Source organism: Saimiri boliviensis, chromosome 10 (genome assembly GCF_048565385.1).
Source record: "Saimiri boliviensis isolate mSaiBol1 chromosome 10, mSaiBol1.pri, whole genome shotgun sequence".
NCBI classification, from domain to species: Eukaryota; Metazoa; Chordata; class Mammalia; order Primates; family Cebidae; genus Saimiri; species Saimiri boliviensis.
In genome coordinates, this window is record NC_133458.1 from 33,332,634 (window position 1) to 33,356,500 (window position 23,867).

The 23,867-nt window shown below is 35.4% G+C and overlaps 1 protein-coding gene across 1 annotated transcript in view; it reads left to right on the forward strand.

Annotated features, from left to right (window-relative positions):
- Nucleotides 1-18,053, forward strand: part of WASL (WASP like actin nucleation promoting factor) — a 67,729-nt gene extending 49,676 nt beyond the window's left edge. Inside the window, exons 8-11 of the mRNA XM_003921031.4 lie at nucleotides 232-385; nucleotides 2,542-3,068; nucleotides 6,536-6,644; nucleotides 11,002-18,053. Of these exons, the coding sequence (XP_003921080.1) occupies nucleotides 232-385; nucleotides 2,542-3,068; nucleotides 6,536-6,644; nucleotides 11,002-11,063 (852 nt within the window). The 3' untranslated portion in view covers nucleotides 11,064-18,053. The remainder of the gene's footprint in view (nucleotides 1-231; nucleotides 386-2,541; nucleotides 3,069-6,535; nucleotides 6,645-11,001) is intronic.
- Nucleotides 18,054-23,867: the final 5,814 nt, after the last annotated feature.

A 23,867-nucleotide genomic window follows, 5' to 3' on the forward strand; every position in this document is an offset into this window, starting at 1 on the left:
TAATGGAAATCTAAGTGAGATGTCGTTTTTTGAAAGGCAGGGAACAAAAAAGAACAAAATAGGAAATGTATCTGTTCAGTTTTTTAAAATAAGATCTTTTAGTTAGCATGTAAGTAATGTTAAAAGTTTGTAAAGGTAAAATAATTTCATAAGGACACAGATGAGCCTTAAAATTATGTTTTTTTAAAATTGAGATATATTTTTATAGTTAGCAGTTACCTTCTTTTGTAGTTGAACAATTTGGATCCAGAATTGAAGAATCTTTTCGATATGTGTGGAATCTCAGAGGCACAGCTTAAAGACAGAGAAACATCAAAAGTTATATATGACTTTATTGAAAAAACAGGAGGCGTTGAAGCTGTTAAAAATGAACTACGAAGGCAAGGTAACTTATATTTCTATTCAGCATTCTGTTTGGTTTGGTTTTTAATCTTTTGAGGTCGGTTTCATGGAAAACAGGTACATTCATACATGTGAACCTTTCCTTGAGCAGAATGTTGAGGTTTATGAAAAACTGATTTGGCCCATCATACTATGTCTTAACATTATTTTATTATAACTAAAAAAATTTCTAAGGATTTGTTTATTATTTATAAAAATCCATTCAAAATCTTCCAGCTTTTCTATTTTAAAGTAAAAACTTAAGAGTTGCCTAAATGTTTTACTTAAGGAATACTGTAAACCACCAGATTTAATTGTAATTCAGAAGTAGTAATTTAAACATAATTACTTTCTAATTAGTAATATAAACATTTTCAGAATATAAATAATACAAATCTATTAATTTTGAAATACAAATTCTTTTTCTTGGATAAAGCATAAAATTTTCTTGTGTACCTGAGAACACAATTTACAACCTTTTAAGATTTGATATTTCTTTTAAAGCACCTTGTATTTTAGTTTTGTCTTAATAATTGTCACAGTAAAATGCAGATAAAATACTCTAAATTTTCCAATATAACAATCATCTTTTTCCTACCTTACTCATTTAGGACTGCTTTCTTTTCTTCTTCATAGTTTTTGCATACTCACAATATTGTAGTTGAGTAAAAACTCCAGTTAAAACATTCTTCTAAAAAACTTAACTGTCATTTTAAATTAGGCATTTGGTTTACTTGTGTCTTTTTCACTGCCAATGTTCATTTAATCTTTGATTCATTGATTGACTCATATAGTTTGTAAACATTGTTATGCCAGTACTGGTCTCAGGATATTTATATGTAAAGATAAGGTTTCTGCCATCAAAAATCTTAAGAGTCTCGTATGGAAACCAATATGTAAATGAGCATAAGATCATAATTGGTATTGTGGAAACACAATGCTAGTTCCACTGAAACTAGCATGATGCTAATTTACTTTGCAAAAAATCTATTTCCAAATTCTGTAGTGCTCTTTTTTTTTTTTTTTTTTTTTTTTTTTCCTTTCTTTTGAGACACAGTCTTGCTCTGTCATCCAGGCTGGAGTACAGTTGTACCATCTTGGCTCATTGTAACCAATACCTCCTGGGTTCAGGTGATTCTCATGCTTCAGCCACCCAAGTAGCTGGTATTACAGGCACATGCACTACCACACACCCCACTAATTACTATATTTTTAATAGAAACAGAGTTTTACCCTGTTTGCCAGGCTGGTCTCAAACTCTTGGTCTCAAGTGATCCTCCTGCTTTGGCCTCCCAGAGTGCTGGGATTACAGCCATGAGCCACCACACTCAGCCAAGTTCATTTTCCTATTCTATCTTAACATTTCCACTTATGTAGGCTAAGAATGCTAATATCATTACTACTAGAATAATAGTAATTTTTGTTATTAACTTTAATTTTGCAGTATATAGAAATTCTCAGTTAATTTGGTAATTATCTGTTCATGTCTCTTGAATAAGCAATTGAGCATTTCAACCAAGCAACCAGCCTCCCATAGGGCCATTACTAGAATTGCAGACTATTTTAAGACATTATACTATGAAAGTACAATTGTAAATTAGATGACAAAGGCTTACATTTTGAAAGAAAAGCGTTATATTTGGGCTTTAGCTCAGAGTAATATGAATGAATGCTATTAGTTATGCTACACTATGTAATTCTAAATGTGAATTGATTTTATTTAAAAAAAACTAAGTGTACTTGATTCTTTTTAAAGAAGGTGGTATTCATTTATTTTTATTAAAATGTAAAATAATGCTGATTAACAAAATGTTTAATTTTAAAGTAGTTTAATTTCATTGGTATATTTTCATTATTAGTTTGTAAAGTAGGAAGTGTTTATTCTCCTTCAGAACTGATACTGATTCCTAAAAAGTAAACTGTTCTGTTTTAGCTCATATTTTTTTTAAGAAACAATAAGAAAGTGATCTTTAGGCCTACAATTCTCAAATAAAATTGTGAGATCATCTGTGCTCGGGTATCTTTTGTAAAATAAAATGTGAAGATGAGGCCCTTTAATGATATTATTTGGTTTTTATACAAGTTTAAATGAATCGCTTTTCAGTGTGATATTTGAAAGAAGAAAAATGCGTGTCTTCTTTTTTTCTGTTTGCATTTCAGCACCACCACCTCCACCACCATCAAGGGGAGGGCCACCGCCTCCCCCTCCCCCTCCACACAACTCAGGTCCTCCTCCTCCTCCTGCCAGGGGAAGAGGCGCTCCTCCCCCACCGCCTTCAAGAGCTCCCACAGCTGCACCTCCACCACCGCCTCCTTCCAGGCCAAGTGTAGCAGTCCCTCCACCACCGCCAAATAGGATATACCCTCCTCCACCTCCAGCCCTTCCCTCCTCAGCACCTTCAGGGCCTCCACCACCACCTCCATCTGTGTTGGGGGTAGGGCCAGTGGCACCACCGCCACCACCTCCACCTCCACCTCCACCTGGGCCACCGCCCCTCGCTGGCCTTGGCCTGTCTTCTGACGGGGACCATCAGGTTCCAACTACTGCAGGAAACAAAGCAGCTCTTTTAGATCAAATTAGAGAAGGTGCTCAGCTAAAAAAAGTGGAGCAGAACAGTCGGCCAGTGTCCTGCTCTGGACGAGATGCACTATTAGACCAGATACGACAGGGTATCCAACTAAAGTCTGTAAGTAAGCTTTTTTTTTTTTTTTTTTCATTTTAGATCATCTATGATAATGGAATTTTAAAGTAGTTTATTGAAAGACATTTTTGAAAAGTTTATACTTTATTTTTCTCTTGCTGATTTACTCTTAACACTACAAATTTGAAAATATTTTTACATGCAATGACATGCATAAATTTTTAGTTGAGCTTTGATACATCTCTATAGCCGCGTAACCCATATCTCTAAATCCAAATGTAGGACATTTCTATCACCCCGGAAGGTTTTCTCATGTGTCTTCCCAGTTAATTTTTCCATAAACAATCACCGATCTAAATACAGATTAGTTTTGCCTATTCTGGAACTTCATATGAATGGAATTTTATAGTATGTTTGCAATTCATTGTTCTAGACTTTACTTTCTAATAAAAGGTAATTTAAAGAAAAATCCTTATTAAGTTCTGAGAATTAAAAATAGCCCTACTTGAAACCAGTTGCTATCACTTTAGGAAATCTAAACCAGTGATCATGTTCTGAAGTTTTCATGTTCTAAAATTTAAATTAGTAGAGAATCAGACTCACAGACATTGAAAGAGTTTTAATAAAATTTCTGACAGTGATGGCAAATAAATTTAGGGTTATCTGATTCGGATGAGATAACCATTTAATCTTATAGGTCATTTAATCTTCTAGAGTTCAGGAAACATTTTTCTGTAAAGGATAAGGTAGTAAAAATTTAGGCTTATATAGACGATATGGCCTCTTGTAATGACCACTCTGCTGTTTTACCACAGAAACATCACAGCTACTACGTAAATGAATGGACATGCTTGTGTTCTGTAAAACTGTATTTGGATACTGAAATTTGAATTTTATATAACTTTCACATATAAAAAGTACTCTTTTTATTTTCTTTGAACCGTTTTAAAATGTAAATTCAAACTTAGTTTTTAGATTGTTTAAAAAAAAGTCAAAGAACAGGCTGGATTTGTCCCATGGGCTACAGTTTGCTGACTCCTACCCATCTGTAGCCTAACCTGTCTACATTTACATACTTACTTTGGAGTCTTTTATAACATGTTCTCCAGGACTTCAGGCAGGTTATGGACGATAGATTTTTCTGTGAAGTAAACGGAGCGACAGAGGACGTTTTAATTGAAAATTATTTTCCGGTGTAGGGATTAAAGTAACTTTCTAGATCTCAGAAGCTTTGTCTAAAAGGAGAGTGATAGATAGGAAACACACGAATTGAATGAAAACATGTAAACATTAGCATAGATTTAAGAAGACTTTGATCTTTAAAATATATTTAGATCTTTTCTTTGCATGTATTCAGGATGACAGTTAAATAAATTTGTGAACAATCGTTTCTGTTCTCTTTCCCCATTTAGATCAGACTAAAGCTCTCTCAGAAGCAGTTTACGAACTTTAAAGACTGGTTAGTGGGGAGAATTAATGTCAAAATGACCACAGCCAGCTGGGTGGGGTGGCTCATGCCTGTAATCCCAGCACTTTGGGAGGCTGAGGCGGGCCTATCACGAGGTCAGGAGATCAAGACCATCCCGACTAACATGGTGAAACCCGTCCCTACTAAAAATACAAAAAATTAGCCCGGCATGGTGGCACATGCCTGTAGTCCCAGCTACTTGGGAGGCTGAGGCAGGAGAGTCACGTGAACCCAGGAGGTAGAGGTTGCAGTGAGCCAAGATCATGCCACTGCACTCCAGCCTGGGTGCCGGAGTGAGACTGAGTCTCAAAAAAAAAATGACCGCAGTCCAGCTTTTGCCTTGAAATCTGTGCTAGTTCCTGTGTCACTCTCATTCCTATGTCTTCCACTTTTTGCTTTCCCTTTTCTATTTCCTTTTTACAACGAACTTCGTTTCTTTCTCTCATTTAGCTATAAGGTGATTTTAAATTTTTAATGAATAAAGTTGTATCCTCATTTATTTTGAAAAGTTAAAGTTAAATTTTCTATTTACTTTCTCCATAACTTACTCCAATCCCAATGCTTTCTTTCTTTCCCCCCCAAAAAACCTGTTAATATCTTTTAGAAAGAAAAATATTTTCTATTCTTACGTATTGGATGGGGGGCCATTTTTATCCTAAATAATCACCTTCCTTTTTTGATTGCTTTCAGTGCAACCATAGAGTGCATAATCAGTGAACTACTGGCATGTTATACATGTAATCTGAGTTTATAATTATTTTTTTATAAAAACCATTTTGTGGTTGAAATTTCTATGGCTATGTTTCCTTTAAGTAAGTCATCAATTTATTCTGTGATAAATATGATTAACATAAAACGTAGATTAAAGAGCTAGTAGGAAGCATGAAGTACTCACATATATGTTTTAAATTCCCTGGTTTCAGACCTCAAATAGTACCTTGTTCAAGTAACTTCAAAAACTATGTTTGCCGAGAGTGTGCTTACCTCTGCTATGTGCTCTCTGCTTTACATTATTCCATTGCCTAAAGGTAGTCTAAATGTCCCTACTGTTGTTGTACTTAGAGAGCCTTGCGCAGAAATACAAAGCTCTTAAACTGTTATCTTCTTCATTTGTGGTACTTCTATACGAGAAATAGTTAATACACAGTCTTTAAAGCCAAAATACTAAGCGTTGAATCTGTATCTTAGGGGGAGTCACTTTGAATTTTTTTAAAAAAAGATGTTTAGTCCAGAAAGAACAAGGAGTATTAGAGGAAGAGTTGTACAGATCAAAATGAAAAGTTGAATTGCCTTTGAGAAATAATCGATTAAGAGTTTCAAATATATATAAAAATTTTTAAATATATATAAAAACATATGAAACATAGGTAATCATTTAGTTACAGCTATGCTGTTTCATCTATAATTATAATTCTTTTTTCTTGAATGCACTTTGGCACAGCTAAGTTAGGGACTGTTAGTTTCCTAGTGAGGCAGATATATTTTGAAAGCTGCTCATTTCATCTCCTAAAAAGAAATTATATACTATGAGAAAAGAGGTTCATTTTGAAGGTATAAATATAAGATAAAGTTGTAAAGCTGAGTTTTTGTAGGCAAACATATATTTCCACAGTTGTTTTTCAATATCTCTAGTGTTCTTTCCACATAATAACTCTGGAGTCTAAATAAGTATTACCCTCTCTTTATAAAATGAGTTCCCTTGATAATAGCTTTAAAGTTGATCATCTAAGTCTTTATGTGCTGTAATAAACAGAGGTAACCCAGCAAGTATTATTCAGGAAAGGGTGTTTTATCTAAATATAAACATAGATTTGGAAATAGCTTGTTGGCTTATACATTAAGATGGAAAGGAAATATTTTTGAATAATATCTTTAAGGCAGCACTTTGTTTCTTGTTAATTTAATTAATCTTGTCCTGGGCTTGCTAGTTTGATATCTTTTTTGTCTTTTAGATAAAAAGTGATTCTAAGAAAGTAAGACTTTTTGGAGACAAGATTCTTTGCCAAAGATTTATTACTGAGTTTTGCTAACTTTATTTTCCAAGGTGTCTGATGGCCAAGAGTCTACACCACCAACACCTGCACCCACTTCAGGAATTGTGGGTGCATTAATGGAAGTGATGCAGAAAAGGAGCAAAGCCATTCATTCTTCAGGTAGAGCGAGAGGGAGAGAGTGAAAGAGAGAGAGAGAGAGAGAGAGAGAGTGTGTGTGTGTGAATGTGTATTTAATAAATTTCGATGTTTGAAGTTCAATTTTTTTTTTAATTTTATGACTGTCGTTGCTAGCTTTCTGCTAATTGAGTAACTACTGATAGAGATTCTAGGGTGTGTCTTAAAAGTTGTTGCCTCTTTGACTAGTCTGTCTGAAACATGACAGATGCAACACCACCACAGCCATAGCCATAAATTGAAAGAACAGCTTTGGGAAAATTGACAGTTTTGTTTCCTGTATCAGAAAATGCTCAGAGACTTCCTACCAAACAACTGCACTGCTAAACAGAACTTGAGATTTTTAGATTTCATTCCTGTGATACTACTATGACGTAAAAAATTCAGGCTCTTTACCTCATCTATGAGGATTAGAGCTAAGAATTTATAATTTTCACTGTTTCTAGAGTTTGTTAAAAAATACTAAATTTTCTTAAACCTCTCTTTATCATTTTCTAAAAGGTTATTTGAATAAACCAGTACCTATTTTGAGGTTATTATTAAACATACACATACCATCATATAAATGAATATCGCTTTAAAGAAAGAACAAGGATATGGGTTTTGCTGATTGGAGTGTTTGAGGTTTGCTAAATAGCTTTTCCAACGTGATGTGCTAGAGTCAGATCTTACCAGATTTATTTAGTCTCTGTGAGCCTCAGTTTCTCATTTATTACATTGAGAGAATTCACAAAGCACATGATATATGTGAGAATTAAGTAGTATGTCACTAATCAGTAGATTGCCTAGCACATAGTAGGTGCTCACTAAATGTTATCTTCCTTTTCTTTGTTTCTCTGTAAGGATGTGCATGTCTTTAGATCCTTGAGCAGTGTTTGTTTTCCTTAAATAGGCATATTTGTTCCTATCCTGCATTACAGAAATGGAGATAAATATGTATTGTGGAATAATAATAAATTTTAACAAAACAGCAAAAATCTCTGCCTTCATGGACATGCATTAGGTCTAATGAGAGAGAGAGAGAGACAAGCAATAAACAAAGCAAACTAGAAGAACATACGGTATGTTAAGTGGTGACATGAACAAAGGACAAAAGTCTAATAGAAAAGGGAAATGAGGAGTTACAGACTGTTGACAGGGAAGTTCATTTTGAAATGGGACAATAAAGCCTAACTGAGGTGACATTTGAGGAAAGACTAGAAGTTCAGGAAGTGAACCATGTAGAAAACCAGGGAAAGTGTATCCAATGGAAAGAACAACAAATATAAAGTCTGAGGTTGAGAAACAATGAAGAGATCAGGAAGCTTGCAAGGGAGGGAGGGAAAGAGTAGTAAGGAATGAAATACAAGTAGTAATAAGGCTTTGGAGACCCCTGACAGTAGCTTTTATTCTGAATGTGATGGGAAGCCTTTGGAGGGTTTTTAGCAGAGGTGTAGTAATGATCCAAGCAAGAAATGATGGAGGCTTGAACCAGATTTATAGCACCAAGAAGCAGTGGTTAAATATTACTTATATTTTGAATGTGGACATCACTGGGTTTGCTGGTGGTTTGAAAGTGAAGGTAGAAATAAAGGGAAGAGTGCAAGATGACTCCAAGGTTTTTGACTTGAACATCTGGAAAAGGGACACTTAGGAAGAAAAAGTTTGAAAGGGAAGATTAGGAGTTTGGTTTTACATATTAAATTTGAGATATCTAATAATTCAAATATAGATATGGAGTAGCATTTGGTTATGAGTCTGGAAGTCGTAAGAGAGGTCTGAATTGCTAAATTGTATGTCAATAGGATATACATAGACACAGTATTTAAAGCATAATATGTCTATGGTATACTGTTTTTTTGGAAACTCTAGAAACAGTGAAAATTACCTGAATTCTTAGCCCTAATCCTCACAGATGAGGCAAAGCGCCTGAATTTCTTATGTCACAGGAATGACATCTAAAAATCTCAAGCTTAGTTTAAAGGTTGCTTGCTAGGAAGAGATAAAGATCTTCATTCTTTCCAGATAAGAGAATGCCTTCTGTGAAATACATGATTCTGAAAAAGAATTTATCCTATGCTGGTATCTGTGAGTTCTGTTAAACATTTCCCTACAATTAAGTTTTTTTTTAAACAATATATAATAGTCATGCTAATATAATGACAGTATAGGATTGTTTTTACTTTTTTCAGACTTGTTAGCTATTAGCTCTTAACTATTTAACTATTAGTATTTCTGTGGTAGTATCTCATGATGGAATTATTAGCTACTTCCTCCTCTTCACCATAGATACTGATAAATTTCTGTTTTTTGTCACTCTGTAAATACCAGCATAGTTGAGTGTCTTTGACGCTTTTCATTCAGGTAAATTTTGTAAAGCATGTCTAGCAAAAGCTGGTAGCAAATTATTTCCCTTGCTAGAAAAGTAAACACAGAAGTTAACATGAAGTCAGTTGAACTCCTTTCCAAATAAATTCTATAACAATTTAGAGCTGACCATCAGACATAAATAAATAATAAATAGTTATTGTTATAAAAGTAACAACTTAGGCCAGGCATGGCACCTCACACCTGTAATCCCAACACTTTGGGAGGCCTAGGCAGGTGGATCACCTGAGGTCAGGAGTTCGAGACCAGCCTGGCCAACATACTGAAACCCCATGTCTACTAAAAATACAAAAATTAGCCAAGCATGGGGTCGGCGCCTGTAATCCCAGCTACTCGGGAGGCTGAGGCTGGAGAATGACATGAACCCGGGAGGTGGAGGTTGCAATGAGCCAAGATTGCGCCATTGCACTCCAGCCTAGGCAACAAGAGTCAAACTCCATCTCAAAAAATGAAAAATAAAAATAAGTTACAACTTTCTTTGGGGCCAAGAAAAGATAAATTTGCCCCTCTTTGGCTTCTGTTAATTTTCAAGTTTTAATACTAGAGCTCAAGTACTTTTTCAGATACTAAGACAATCAATTTTATGTGGAGAAAAATGGAAGAAAAAGTTTGTTCTGTGTTCTCTACATGTAACCCACACGTATGTCACATAGTCTTACTGCCTGTTTATCATTATCAAGTGCAGTTACTCAGCTACTATGTCACTGTATATACATGGTCTTCATAGGTCCTCTGAGGTATATATATTTAAGAGGTTAAATATGGAAAGTCTGTATAATATAGAAGTATGTATATAAAATATAATGCCATCTAAATATTCCTTCAACAAATATTTATTAAACAGCTGATTAGTAGCACTGTTTTTGGTGTTGAGGATACAGTGAAAAATAAGATAGGCAGGGTACCTGCTGTCATGGAGCTTAATAAAGTACAATAATTTTAGATATTAGTAAGTGATAGGAGGAAATAAAATGGGATAGGCAGTTACTGATTGTGGGGAAGGGCTCTACTTTATGTATGATGGTCAGGAAAGGCCTTTCTGAGGAAGTAGTTTTTGAGTGGGTCCTAAATGATGAGAAGATTAGTTTAACGGAAGAAATAGCTACTGCAGAAGCTTTAAAGCCAGAATAAGCTTGGTAAGTTTAAGGGACAGAAAGGAGGCCATCTTAATAGAGATAGTGACTTGAAGGGAGAGTGCGTTGTGAGAAAAGCTTGGGGGATGCGGAGAAACAGTAACTGGGCAAATCATGTAGAGTCTTTTAGAGGTAGGGAGCATCAGATTCATTCAGATAGCAGTGGTAGGTAGCCACAGGAGGACTTAAAGGAGGGTAGCAACATGATGTTTTTAAAGTTGGAATTTAAATAATATCACTCCATTTGCTGTGAGGCAAATAGACTCTAGAGTTGCACTAATCCAAGCAGGATGTGATGGTGGTGTGGAGAGTAATAATGAAAAAAGTGAAAGAGAGCAGGCTTGATCATTGGATGGTGAAGAAGGAGGAAATAATCATAATTTCTAGGTTTTTGGCCTGATTATGTGACAGGACGGTGGTGCCATTTATTGAGATGGAGCAGACCCGTATGGAGCAGGAAAAGAAGATTGGGGAAGGAGATAAAAGTTAGAAGTTTTGAGTTTGAGAATCTACATGAAGAGTACAAGAAGGCAGTTGGATTTGTGACAGAAAGGTCAACCCAGATGTGATTTTATACATTAACACAGTTTGAAATTTGTCACATAGATACTAAGGAATTAGAACCCTCGTCTTCTGAGTCCTGTTTTAATCTTTAGTTTACTGTCGTACTCTATAGATATATTTCTTTAGCTTCACTTTAAACTATTTTAGTAACTAGATTCTTCTGGGAGTCAGATTATCTATGTTTCAGGAGTTAGATAATTGGAGAAATCACCCAAGAATTATGTAATGTTGTTTTATTTATGCATATATTTTAATTGTGTGTCTCAATTTTCTTCTAGATGAAGATGAAGATGAAGATGATGAAGAAGATTTTGAGGATGATGATGAGTGGGAAGACTGATCTATATATTATATATATATATATTTTTAAGGTGAAATACTAAACACTACTTTCTTTCTGTGGATTCTGTAAAATTATCATGTAAATGTTCTACCAATTTGCTGTATATTTTTGTTGCCTTTTTTGCTTTTTTTTTTTTAATTAATCTGTGCAATACCTCATTTAATCTGTAAAGGTTTGTCATAATCCTCTACAAAGCTACTCCCTGTTATTGTGTGCAAGTTTACACCAGGATGCTCACTTGATTTGTGAATATTTTTCATTCCATCAACAAGGGAGTTTAAATACTATATGTGAGACTGACAAAAACCTTAATGTAATTTACTTATAATGCCAGAAGGAAAACACTATTTTCATACCCTACTTTTTCTGTACCTAAATTTTCTTAAAAAAAAAAAATCTAGTATAGCACTACATTCTTTCTTAAGTGATGCAAACTTTAGTTTCTTTAGCCCCTTTATTTTGAATACAACACTACATATGAATGTTGAAGCTGATACATTGCACAGTTCTCTAGACATCACTATACTGATGCAGTTTCTCAAATTTTAGCAATATGCTCTACATAAAATCACTGCAGAGATACTACTGGGGAAGATGAGTAACACACCTCTTACAGCAATACTGCCTGTTATTGGGATAGCAGTGGTATTTGCAGGCTGGAATCATAAGGAGCCCTTACATACTCATTATTGACTGAGGTTATTTTGATGCTGTGGCAAATGTGGCAGGCTCTTTTTGGCAAAATTTTTGAAAATTTTTTGGGTATTATTCTGAAGCAAGTTGAAGTTTGGGGGATTTAGGGAGTACTTTCCATTCTGTGTGAACTGAAGTCATATTATGGTTACTTCAATATTTGGTTAAAAAAGCTATACAAATCAGAATAGTACTAAAATAGTGTGGAATTTCAGCATTTTTATTTTGCACTTTGTGTGGATTGAGGTATTCAAAAATACCAACTAAAAATTTAATCTAGTTGGCAAAGATATGCACTGAAATGCAGGACCTCACATGCATTTATTTTGATAATTTTTGACAGTTTTTGTCAAATAGCAAGTGAAGGGTTACATTTTTTTAAAAAAAGATTAGTGATCTCAGTGTCAAATTTCTTGAAACACGTAACTGAGTGATAGATTCTTTTTAAAGATAAAACTTTACAACCTGCACATTTGTTATGTATACTAAATGGTATGTTAAAATTAGGGTTTCTTTGCCTCTCTGCGATACACTAATCTGCCTAAAGGTGGTTGTTTCATATTTATAATGCTAATTATCATACCTACCTACTTTAAATTTTAGGTAGAAAATTATCTGATTTAAATACAGACACATATTTTTCTCACATTGAGTCATACACATAATGTAGTTCCAAATGTATTTCATTACTATAGTCGCAATATCCAACTAAAAATTACGCTATCTAGAATTGTACCGACCAAAAAAATCTAGTATTGGCAGATCTTGACAGGCTGGACCTGCAAGATGTGGCTTGAATTTTAACCATTTAGTACATAATCTATAGTGATCATGCATCTAGTTATCATAAGAAATAATTTAAAAGGTTTTGTTGCTGAAAGCAGTAAGTGGTGCAGTAAAACAGTTAAGTTATTCAAAGAACATTATCTTTCTTGCAAGAGTAATTTAAGCACATGGGAAAGATTCTAGACTTTTTGTTTCTTGCAACAACAGTGCCCTCTGCTGCTAGAAACCTTTTTCTACTTAACTATCATTTTTTTGTGGCTTGAGCTCAGTGAATCTGGTGCAGATGAGGCTGAACAACTACTAACCAATAAAATCAGGAATTTGTACAAAAGTTAAATGGGACATTATAATTATTTTAAGTAATGTTAATTAATTTTTTTTCTTTTTTACAATATGAAAACATTTTAAATTTCCTAGAAATGTCTTCAAGGTAATGCCAATTTAAGATCTCTCTTAACTTTTGGCCAAGGAATTCTAGATTTTTGAGCTAACTTTGGTATAATAAATATTTATCAGGAACTTGTCTCAGCAGAGAGTATCCATTCTTTGAAGTCGAAGCACAATTTTAAACATGTAAGATGGATATATAATTTGCCAAAGGTAATTGAATTTATTCTTTTTTTCTTAAAGAAAAAAAAAGACTTTGGTTGTTGTTGCACAAAGTCTAAATTACTATTGGTTGAAACACAGCAGCTGTGGAGTTCAGTCCAGGCATGAAGACTAAATCTGCTTTACCAAGTAAGGTGTAAGGTTGCATGTTTCAGTCCTCTACCATCTTGCACTGTGAGCAGCACTATACCTGTGCATTGTCTGAAAGCCTCCGTATATTCTCCAGCTATATGGTTGTCTGGTAGCCTTTGCATTTAACAAACTAGCATGAGGCTTTTTATATCTAAATACTACGTGATAGACAATTTCAGCTAGCCACATATTGTATGTATGAGATTCATAAAGACTTTCAATCATTTCATTTTCAAACAACTGAAATTTTGTTTAGTATGTGAATTTTTTTTTTTTTTTTTTTTTTTTTTTTGAAATGTATAGTGAATAGGATGTTGCACTGGTGGCAATTCATCATGGAGCATAATAAAATTAATTTGACCCAATAGTATAAAATAGTGTGTTTTATTTGTTTATTGTTAAGAGAGTAACTTTATTGCAAAGGGTACACAGCAGTCAGTGATAATAGGTTGATGTTTTCAGCAGACTGCATGCCCTGAGAGTTAGAGTGTGCCATTAAATAAACATGGTGAGCAGAAGAATGTTACACCCTGTTCTGTTGGGAAACACGACAGCTGCTCAGCGGCTCTCCTAGAAGCCACTGCTGTGGTTAACAGAGCGTTCACATTGCAAGGTCAAACTGTTTGGAACTCTTCCACATACCAAAAATGTTGAAGTTTTCTAAAGAAGAATAATACTGGAGTTTACTGGTAGTTTCAATAAATGCCAAATATACCAGTTTGTATGGAACATAAGTAGCTTTTAATGAGTGATATCAAAGAGGGTGCTCGTTTTAAACAGGAAACTGTTTTTGATAAATAGAATTTTCTGTTTCACTGACCCTGGCACAAGTGGGTGTCTGAAGATTAAACTGAGTTGGGGAATTCAGAGTGTAGGATGCTGCAAAATTCCTTTTAAGAGCCTTGGTCAAATTTAACAACCATTTCAAGAATAATACATTCTATTAAAAAGTTGTTTCTGTTGTACAATTGTGAATACTTAAGAATATTAAACTTTTAAAAGAATTTTTTAAAGAGAAGTGAAACGTGCCTAAGAATTGTTTCTTAGATAGATAGATTAGATAAAAACATTTTTATCTAATCAAAAGAGGGGATTCTTGAGATAACTCTGCTTTAGGAATAGAGTTCCTAAAGGACAAGTATAGAGAGAAGGCTTATATATAGTACAGTGGAAAATCCTGTATGGAAAAGTTGCGAAATTTTACCTTCTACATTTATTGACATTGTCATGTCTCACCTCCAAAACACAGCATTCTTTAAAATCTCTTGGTCATTTATTTGTGTATTAAAAAAATAAAAAACAACTTTGCTTTCTAGGGAAGCCTCTGGGAAGGATATAATACACCGTTGTGAATATGCTAGGGAGCATGCTTTGCAGCTACTGCCTTTACTTCTGTATGTGATATGTAGCATCCTCCATTGCCACGAGGAGCCTATTGAAAAATTTGTCTCCAGATGTGTCTGCCTTAGGTTTTTCTAAAAAAAGATAAAAAGCATCACGGATTGTGTTAACTGTTGATACAGTATTTGCTGTTATATAAGTCCAGTGTAACTCTAAATTGGCCGTGCACACCATTATCAAAATTGGCAAATCAAGATGTGAATAGCATGTAATTATTTTGAGTAAAGCATAACAGATTGTAGTTTATAGGTGGTTTTCAGTTTAATCAGATATTTGTGTGTTGGGGCATTTCTAGTAAATTTGAAGTAGTCCGTGAATAACAACCACAAAAAAATCTACCTTAGAATTTTTTTTTTTTTAATGTTTCTATTTAAGAGAAAGTTGAATTTCAGCAGTATCAGATTGCATTATTGAACTTGAACAAAACACTATTGAATTGGTTGGCATTTCATGACCTAAATTTTGTCTTGTCTTAGTGATTGCTAGATTGTGTAGATTTTCATCAAGCCCTAATTCTAAGGATTTTTAAAGCATCAGTATCACCATATTTAAAAAATTATGAACTAAATATGTGGTAGACCTTAAGATACGACAGTGGAGTAGGATAGGTTCACCACCCACATCTACATCGTTTAACTCTAAAATACTTATTTCATAAATGGAAGATGTTTGGAGACCATTGAGTGATATGAGAACAGAAGCACATGGATGTCACCACGCCTATTCTCATTTCACAGGTGAGGGTAGTCATTCATGTGCACAGGGTTTGTGGGGTCTGCCCGAGGTTAATTAGAACTAATAGTAGAAGCCAAATCTGACTAGTTCAGCTGCTCTTTTTCATGTACTTTAATCCTATTGTATTCCTTTCTTTTTCTTAAATTAAGGATAAACTGCAGATTTAGTTTGTTTCTGAAAGGTGTATGGCTGCAAATGTCACCATTTCTCACATATCATCTGGGTGTTTGAAGAAGCCCCTAACATTCTGTGTCCATCTCTAGCCAGAAAAGCTGGCTTGCTTTGAGGAGCCAGCCTCTGACTCTGATGCATGTGATTGTATTTTGGCTCAATGGCGGCAATCACCCTACATTGCCCAAGCATTTGGTCATCACAGAGCACTTCTGTCATCTAGTACAGAGTTGAAATGAGGTTGAGCTTTTCATTCTACATTAAATTATTTTTGTTAGTTTCTTACAGTTGTAAATAGGCATTGTTTTTACTTAGACATAAGTATTTTATAAGTCTTCACAATCAACTTGTCTGACAGAATATTAGTTTGAGAATATATTAATCTCTCTGAATAATTTTTTGATCAACAGCTGCACTGTGAATTTAAAGACCAGGAGTTCTTCCAAGGACCGCAAGGACAAACAATGCTTCAAATCCAGCTTCCTGGCTGTATTATTGATGGGAGAGGGGGAGATCCTCATTGGGTTCCATGTACTTCAGCCTTACTGGAAAAGAGGCAGGAAAATAAAACGTGGATCTTGTATTTGTGATGTTGAAAGAAACAAATGAAAAGGCATTATCATGTCCATTTATGGGAAAACAAAGATGTTCATGTCTCAATTCTATAGTTGTCTTAAGGGCAAGTATAATTTAACTCCTTAAATCAGCGTCTGACCTAAAAAGAAACTTTTTTAAGCTAGGTTGGGAATCTAAGGAGGCAGAGAACAGAAAAGAGAGTTTGTGTTTATAAGTATATTTTGGTGATCGGGAGAAAGCTGAGCAAGTAGAATTAAGAAATATATTTGAATCTCCATTTTTAGGAATGAAAACTAGTTCTACAGGAAGAAACTCATATTTGTTTTTTGTTTGTTTATTGAGCAAGGATGTGAATGCATAAGAACCAAACTTTTTTCTTAATTGTATTAGCTAAAGCTCAAAACTACACTCGATCATTCAAGTGTAAGGGATTTTTCTTTTCTTTCTTTTGTTTTTTTTTTTTTTTTAGTTTTTTTTTTTTTTTTTTAGTTTTCTGAACTTAGCTGTAAATATAAGCATAGCCCTAGTATTTCAATCACTTCCTTTCCAAGCCACCAGTAAATGGACCTCATGATTCTATTAAAGTGGCTTTGTTTTGGCCATGGTTGATATCTGGGTGCTATAGAACCTGCTTATAATGGACTTGCTGCCCAGAGATGTTTAGGAAGTTCAAATAGATTCTGAGCCAGATAGTTGCTTTAAATCTGCACCAGTGCCCAAAAGTTCTGTAGCCAACATGCTGCACCAACTTGACATGGTTTAGACCAGTTAGACTGTGCAAAGAGAGAGAGTCTCTGCATACTACCAGAGCCCAAATTTAACACCCTGTTTGCTTTAGCACTTTTATCACTTTGTTTTCCAAAACTCAAAGCAGCAGAAAAACTGATTTGTTATGGGAATCACTCTTATTTTTCATGTGTTTTTGTTTCCAAGCTATCTAAATCATACTAACCAAGATTATTAGACCAGCTTAGGAAAAACAAATAGATTGTCCATTTGAGTTCAGTTTTGATTCTGTAAAGACTTTGCAAAGCCAACTTCACTAACCATTATCACTACTATTAAATGGTATTTAATAGGTTGTTGGAAAAGATAGTTGCCCTTTCCACTGCATAGCAGGTTAACACTTAAGTGTAGCCTCATCTTTGAATCTTGTTGCTTTGTGATACTAGGATTGCGGTAATGATCCCAGATAAGAACTACTTGACATAATAAACCCTGGGGTCTTTCAACTTGTGAAAAACTATCAGTGTATCTTCACATTGGTAAGATTTTCCACAAAATTGAGACTAAGGCATTGAAAAACTATAAAGGAATTTTTTGAGGGGTTTCCCCAGAAAGCTTTTAAATATACATGTTTCTTAAATATTAATGGGAAATGGTGACTAAAGCAAGAAAGAAACATAAGGAAATGTTCTCCTATATATTCTTGAGTCATCAGAAATTTCCAGAAGTATGATTTACTTTCAAAGTCAATGGATAAATGAACTTGAATGCAAGTATTAGTCTAATGTCCTATACTAAAGCAAACTATTTTAAATGATTATTATTGTAAGTTGGAAATAGACCCCAGAATAAAACAAATACCTCATTCTACATAGTAATACATCTCTAAGATCATGTGAGTACATAAGTCCCATGAGAAATCAGGCTTTTTTTTTTTCTTCTGTCACTTCTTAGAAAGTTTTTATGGTTTATTAAGTTCCCTTGACACAGTAGGATTTGGGATAGAAGTTGTACACACAACCAGTTATGAAAGAATGGCAAAAAGGCATGCGTTGGTGGAGAAGTAAAGGACAGCTGGAAAAGCTTGACACACTGTTGGAGAGAGACAGTGATGAGTGTACCAACAGCTGAGGCCACTTCCAAATGTGCAAAAACAAAGTCTGCATTAGCAGGTCACTGGAGAGACCAGTCTTGGAGCTACTTGATATTATTTAGAAATTGTCCTAGCATGCATGGGCAAGAACATTTATGTATATTGATGTATATAAAATATTTATAGAACCACCATGACCTGTGGAGATTTAAAACAACTTGCTAAGTACAAAGAGAAGGAATTAGTGCATAAATTATTCTGTGGCTTAGTCCATTTAGGTAGAGAAATAGCTTTTTATCTATAGGTCATGATTCTTGTGAGGTTTATGTGACTGTACTCAGCATCTAATCTAATGAGCAAATGTTGGTAAAACAAAAGGGTAAAGAGGAGATTTATATTTGTAATTGTTACCCACAAGACTGATAATGGGTTAAGTGATGTAAACAGGCTAGCTGGAAGATTTGGTGACTACAGGCTGTTTTATGCAGGATGGTTCATATCAAGTTGCTACATAATTTATTTCTAAATATGAGAGTTTTAAGTCACTGATGTAAGAAATATTTGCATATCCTTTAATCTTTTTGTCAAAGCTAAATCATCTATTATAATTGAGAAAAGAGACCATTAACCATGGAATTTTGGACGTGCAGAAGTCTCTGTGTCTAACATGCTACTGAGAAATGTAGGTACAGGTGGCATTTTAGATGAATATCTATTTCTTCTGGAACAACTGGCCTGCCTGACTAAATAAGCACTTTGGCAATAGGATCAGTCAACTTTCTAGAGCTGTTCTGGCTCTATTCTGGAGGAACATAAATAGTGCTTTATAAAATTCAAAATGTAGAAAACTTTTTTTCTCAAGTGTTTGATTTCAAGGCCTAAATTTCTAATGGCATTTTTTCCCCCTGCAGCATCTCAAAAGATAGAAACTGCACGATGTTGAACAGAAAACTAGAAGAAACAACAGGTTTGAGAGAATTACGGCATTGCTTCTCAGTCTTCAGTTACTGTCTCTCTTCAAAGCGTTGCTTTGCTTTTTCTCTAAATATTCTGGGAATAACCTTCATTCTGCTTATCCAATGCAATTTTGTTTTATAGTTCCTGCCATTCCCTCCTACTTCCATCCCTTGTTACAACAATGAGTACTAATTTTCAGGTGCAGGTATTAAGAGGGCAATGTAGTGGGGAGGGATATAAAATGCACAGAGAAGGATTTGTTTTATTTGTGTGTGTGGGTTCTATAACTTGTAAGAGAATAGATATTGGAGGATGGGGAGCACAGTAAAAGTTTCATGGACTTCTTATTAGTAATAACAAGAACACCTTCAAATATTTGTCCTGCTCTGCAGTAGCAATATGTGTGTGTATCTGTCCATAGTGGTGTTTTTCTAATAACACTTTCCGGAGGGCACAGTTGAGCCACTTAGTTTGCATTTCCCAGTGTAGACTGCTCTCTGATTTCCTCAGGGTGTCATCTTCTTGCCCTGTCTCCTTTCTACAGAGGTGGTTGTATGGGCTCTCACCTAGGTTCAAACTAGACTACTTTTTTATGACAGTGATGAAGCCATTTAGAGGGGCTTCCAAAAGCCCCATGGCTGTTCACTCCACTCCCAGACCTTTTGTCACCAAAATATTTTTCCTTTGAGGAAAATCATGGTGAAAAGAATTCTTATACTAACTAGTATTTATTGGAGCACTTATTAAGTGTTGCTTATTAAGTGTTGTGCACTACATGAAATGGTTTATATGAGCAAAATATCCCAATATTTCAGCCAAGGCAAATGAAACTTAAATAATTTGCACACAGTTCAGTAGCTAGTAAATGGCAGAGATGGGCTTCAAAATCAAGTCTGTGTTAATACAAACCCTTCACCACTATAGTATCCTGCCTACCAGTTAGCATTAAGACACCAGAGATGATCTGGATGCAATAATAAAATGGTTACTCCAGTATCTACTTTAAATGTGGAAGGCTTGGGATTTTTATGCTTATGCAGAAAAATATGAAATCACGCTTTGATTTAAAAAAAAAAAAAAGGCAACAGAAAGGAAAATACATTATAATCATGCAAGTAAACTGGTAGTCACTAAGGCAAGTTTCGAGATTAGGATAGCCCCAGATTTTTGGAGTACATGAATAGAATTTTAAAAATATTTTCTCTGGTTTGCTCATCCCTCATTCCCATTCCCTACTTCATCACCAATGAAGTATTTTTTCCACTTGAAAGATTAGGTAACTGGTATGTTTGAGTAATCCCACATGCTTAATAAATGATTACATAAGAATTTATTTGGCATTACCTCAGAGTTTTCTCTGTGAATTTAGAGTAATCTCTGCCAATGTGTCTTCTTAAGTATTTCCTATTTATTTCATACTTATGAGTGAACCCAATGGTGAGTTTTAAGGAGGTCAGGAACAACTTGGATTTGTTGCTTTTAAAAAAAACTATTTCTTTGAAAACACCTTTTATTAGTGACAGCTTCTGGGGCAAAAAGGATTTTAATCCATCCTAGCAAGTTCTAACAGGTCAAGAGTCCTATTAAGTTTTCTATGAGTGTCTCTGCAGAGTCACCAGAAATTCTTGGCAGCACTTAGAGAAAAAGTTGGTATTACCTTACTTGTCTTGAATGTGATATTTTCAACTATCTGCTGGTTTCCTGCATAGTCACCACAACTCCCAATTGGTAACATGTTGAAAAAGCAAGAACTGCAGAAGATTGCAGTGTTAACTTCCAGAGACGTTCACAAATAGGTATCAATCAATATATTTTCCCTCTGACTCTTCCCCTTAAATGTAATTTAAGAAAAAAAAAAAAAGCTGTATTTTTCCAATTTTGCCTCAGTGTGAAGCATCCCTTTGAGCTGCTATTTGTTGGATAATTTGTTTGCAGGAATGTATTGGCTTTTAATCTGGGTGCTGCCGCCAGCCACCCCAGCTTGACAGGGAATTATTTCACGATAAATTCAGGAAGGACGGACAACTTGCAAACTGTAACCTGAGAGTGGCTTTAGATAATTTGTTTTTGTGTTTATGTAACAGTGATTAATGGATCTTTGAGATTCTATTTAGGGAGAAGGAGAAATTTAGCAATTAGTCTAAAGACTACAGTATTGTGATGCGAGAAGATTGATACACGTTTCAATAACATGCCTAATTTTTAAAACATTCTAAGTATATGGTTCCAAAAAAAAAACTGTGTTGCTAACAAACTGTTTAACTTGTTCTAAAGGCTATACAGCTGGTCACACAGTGTTTCATTCTGGAACAAGCGATTAGTCATCTGAAAATTCATGCAGCATTGTCAGTGTACAGATATGTCAAAATGAAACCCTCAGCTGTAGATTGCAAATTTGTCTAATGAACTCAAGAGTTAAGGTTTTAAAGATAATAATTGCACCTCAGGTTAGATTGTTGAGAGAACCAAACTTCCATTTTCCAGTTGTCAACCTCGGCTTTTCCAAACACTCTCCCAGCTGAAGCCCACACAGCAACTCCTGACTACACAGCCTGACCTCTGCCCCAGATCACACATAGAAAAGGGGTGGAGTCTTTGAGGGACGAGGGTAAACACGAGTGAATGCAGATATTCTTAGAACCTGGCCCTAAAATGTGCCAATGTTAGAGTAAGATGGTAGAGTAAAATGCCTACATTGGCTGCTCCTTATTGACATGCTCCCTGGAGCCCCTTAGCCTCCATGCGTAGATCCTGCCCTGTCCTAGACCTTGAGGCCACTCTTGCCTCTAGAACCTCATTTCTCAACCACAATCCTTTTTGATCAATGTAAAAATTCTGCATCAAAATAAATATTTGTAAGTAAAAGCAAAATTGAAGATAACTGATTTGTTATACACAGCAAGCCAAGACTTCGATACATTTCTTTCCTGTTGCATCATTTTGCAATCCCTCCACCTCCACTGGGAGAGCCATGTTTCTATAAGGAGCGCTAGGCCATTTTTCTTTTGAACTGTCCAGACAGGACCAGTGACTAGTACTCTTGTTCCTAGATACCACTCTGAGCCACTCCTTTAGCTCCTTGCCTGTCCTTTAGTTCAGATATGCAGTATAGCTTCCCTTGCCGTATAACTTTAGGAAAGCTAACATATAGCTTTCCTGCCCTGTTGAGGGTGTAGTCAAGTGCCTTATGCCCCATTGCCAGAGTCTGAGTCACTTCTTGCTCTGGTTGGACCCCATGGGTACATGTCCCACACGTTCACCCAACTCCAGCACCACCACTACGACAAGGGCCAGGTGGTAATGACTCTCCTACCTACACAAGAATTATTCTTTGCTGACCGGATTTCCCCCAACATCTGACCATCCAAATGGGCTGTTGGTTCTCTGACTCAGGGGCATTTCTGTCTGGCTTGCCCATCATTGATCATAGGTTGATCTACAGATCTCAGTATCTTTCTTCAGGAGGTAGAAGCCATGGAATACAGCAATTCTAGTAGTTCACTTTGTTGGGGCACTTACCATGTTACTGCAGAGTCCAGTAATATTATACTTAAAGTGTTTGAGGGTAAAATACTTAAACCTATCCTCCGTTTTTGGCTTGGAAACGTTTTAGTATATCAACGTGTCATCTAATTGTGTGATTTTCCAAGTAAAGAATTTTCACTCAATCATGAAGCTCCAAAAGGAGTGACAGGATGGGGCTTTATAGCTGAGCAGCACCATTCATATAATAGCTAGTGATTGCACAATGGAAAAGCATCCCATACCACTGTTGACCATACTGGAGGAGTGGTGAAGGGTACTGTCATGATGTCTCTTCGTTGTTGGTAAGTAGCTAATTATCTCCATCTAATCAAATATATGTATTGAGACCTTGTGTTTTTAAGGCGCAAAGATAAGATATAGTGCCTGATCCCCAGGATATCAATCCAGTAGGTTAGTAGGAAGAAAAGACATGTATGCAAATAGTATAATGCAATGCAAAATATAGTAGATACCAAAAGAAAAGTTTGAGGGAAGAACAAAGAAGACTCAGAGGGAAGAATGGAACAGGTAAATTTCACAGAAGTGAACCTTAAAAGATGAGTAGCTTATTGACCCAAGATGTTAAAAAGAAAATTCTGAATTGAAGAGACACTGTGAACAAAAACGAGATGGGGAAGCCTGAATGGTGTTTGAAGAGCAACACCCGAGTTTCATGCTAACTAAAGGTGTTGAATGAACTAAAGGCATTTTCTATCAGGCAAATTGTAGCCTTTGTATGATATCAGAAATACAAAATTCCGTTATCAGTAAGACTGCCATGTGAGCAGTGTGCATTTTCTAGGAGCCATTTATTCAACAAACATTTACCAAATGTATTTGGTATTTGGCCGTGGAGCACTAATAAGATCAGACATAGTTAATATCTCTAAACAGCTTATGTGGCAAATGTTCTGTTAAAACTCCATCAATGCTGAGAGTGTGGAAATCAAAGACAAGTCCAGTGGGAAGACAGAGGGATAGGGATAGAGAAGGCTGTACAGTGAGTTATGTGTAAGACTGGGATATAGCAGAAGATTTTGGAAGAGGAAGATGAGTTCAAGTTTAAATATATTTTTGTGTCTGAAGTGCTTTTCCATTTGGGTGTGTGGGTGTAGAATTGTAGAGATAGACTTCGTGCTGGAGTAAAGACTTGGGGGGTCATGTGATAGATGGTATTTCATGATAGAGGCCTGGATCAGGTCACCTGAGGGAGAGGGTGGAGAAGAGCACAGGCTCTTTTGAATCATTCCTTTTTCCCCATCTCCTTAAATCAGTAAGATACTCATCCTTCCAAGTGCCTTTTGAAAGATGAGTAGGCATTAACCAGATTTGGAGAGTGAAAGAGAATTCCAAAAAGGTAGATGATAAATGTAAAGATGTGTGTCAAGAGGGACTAT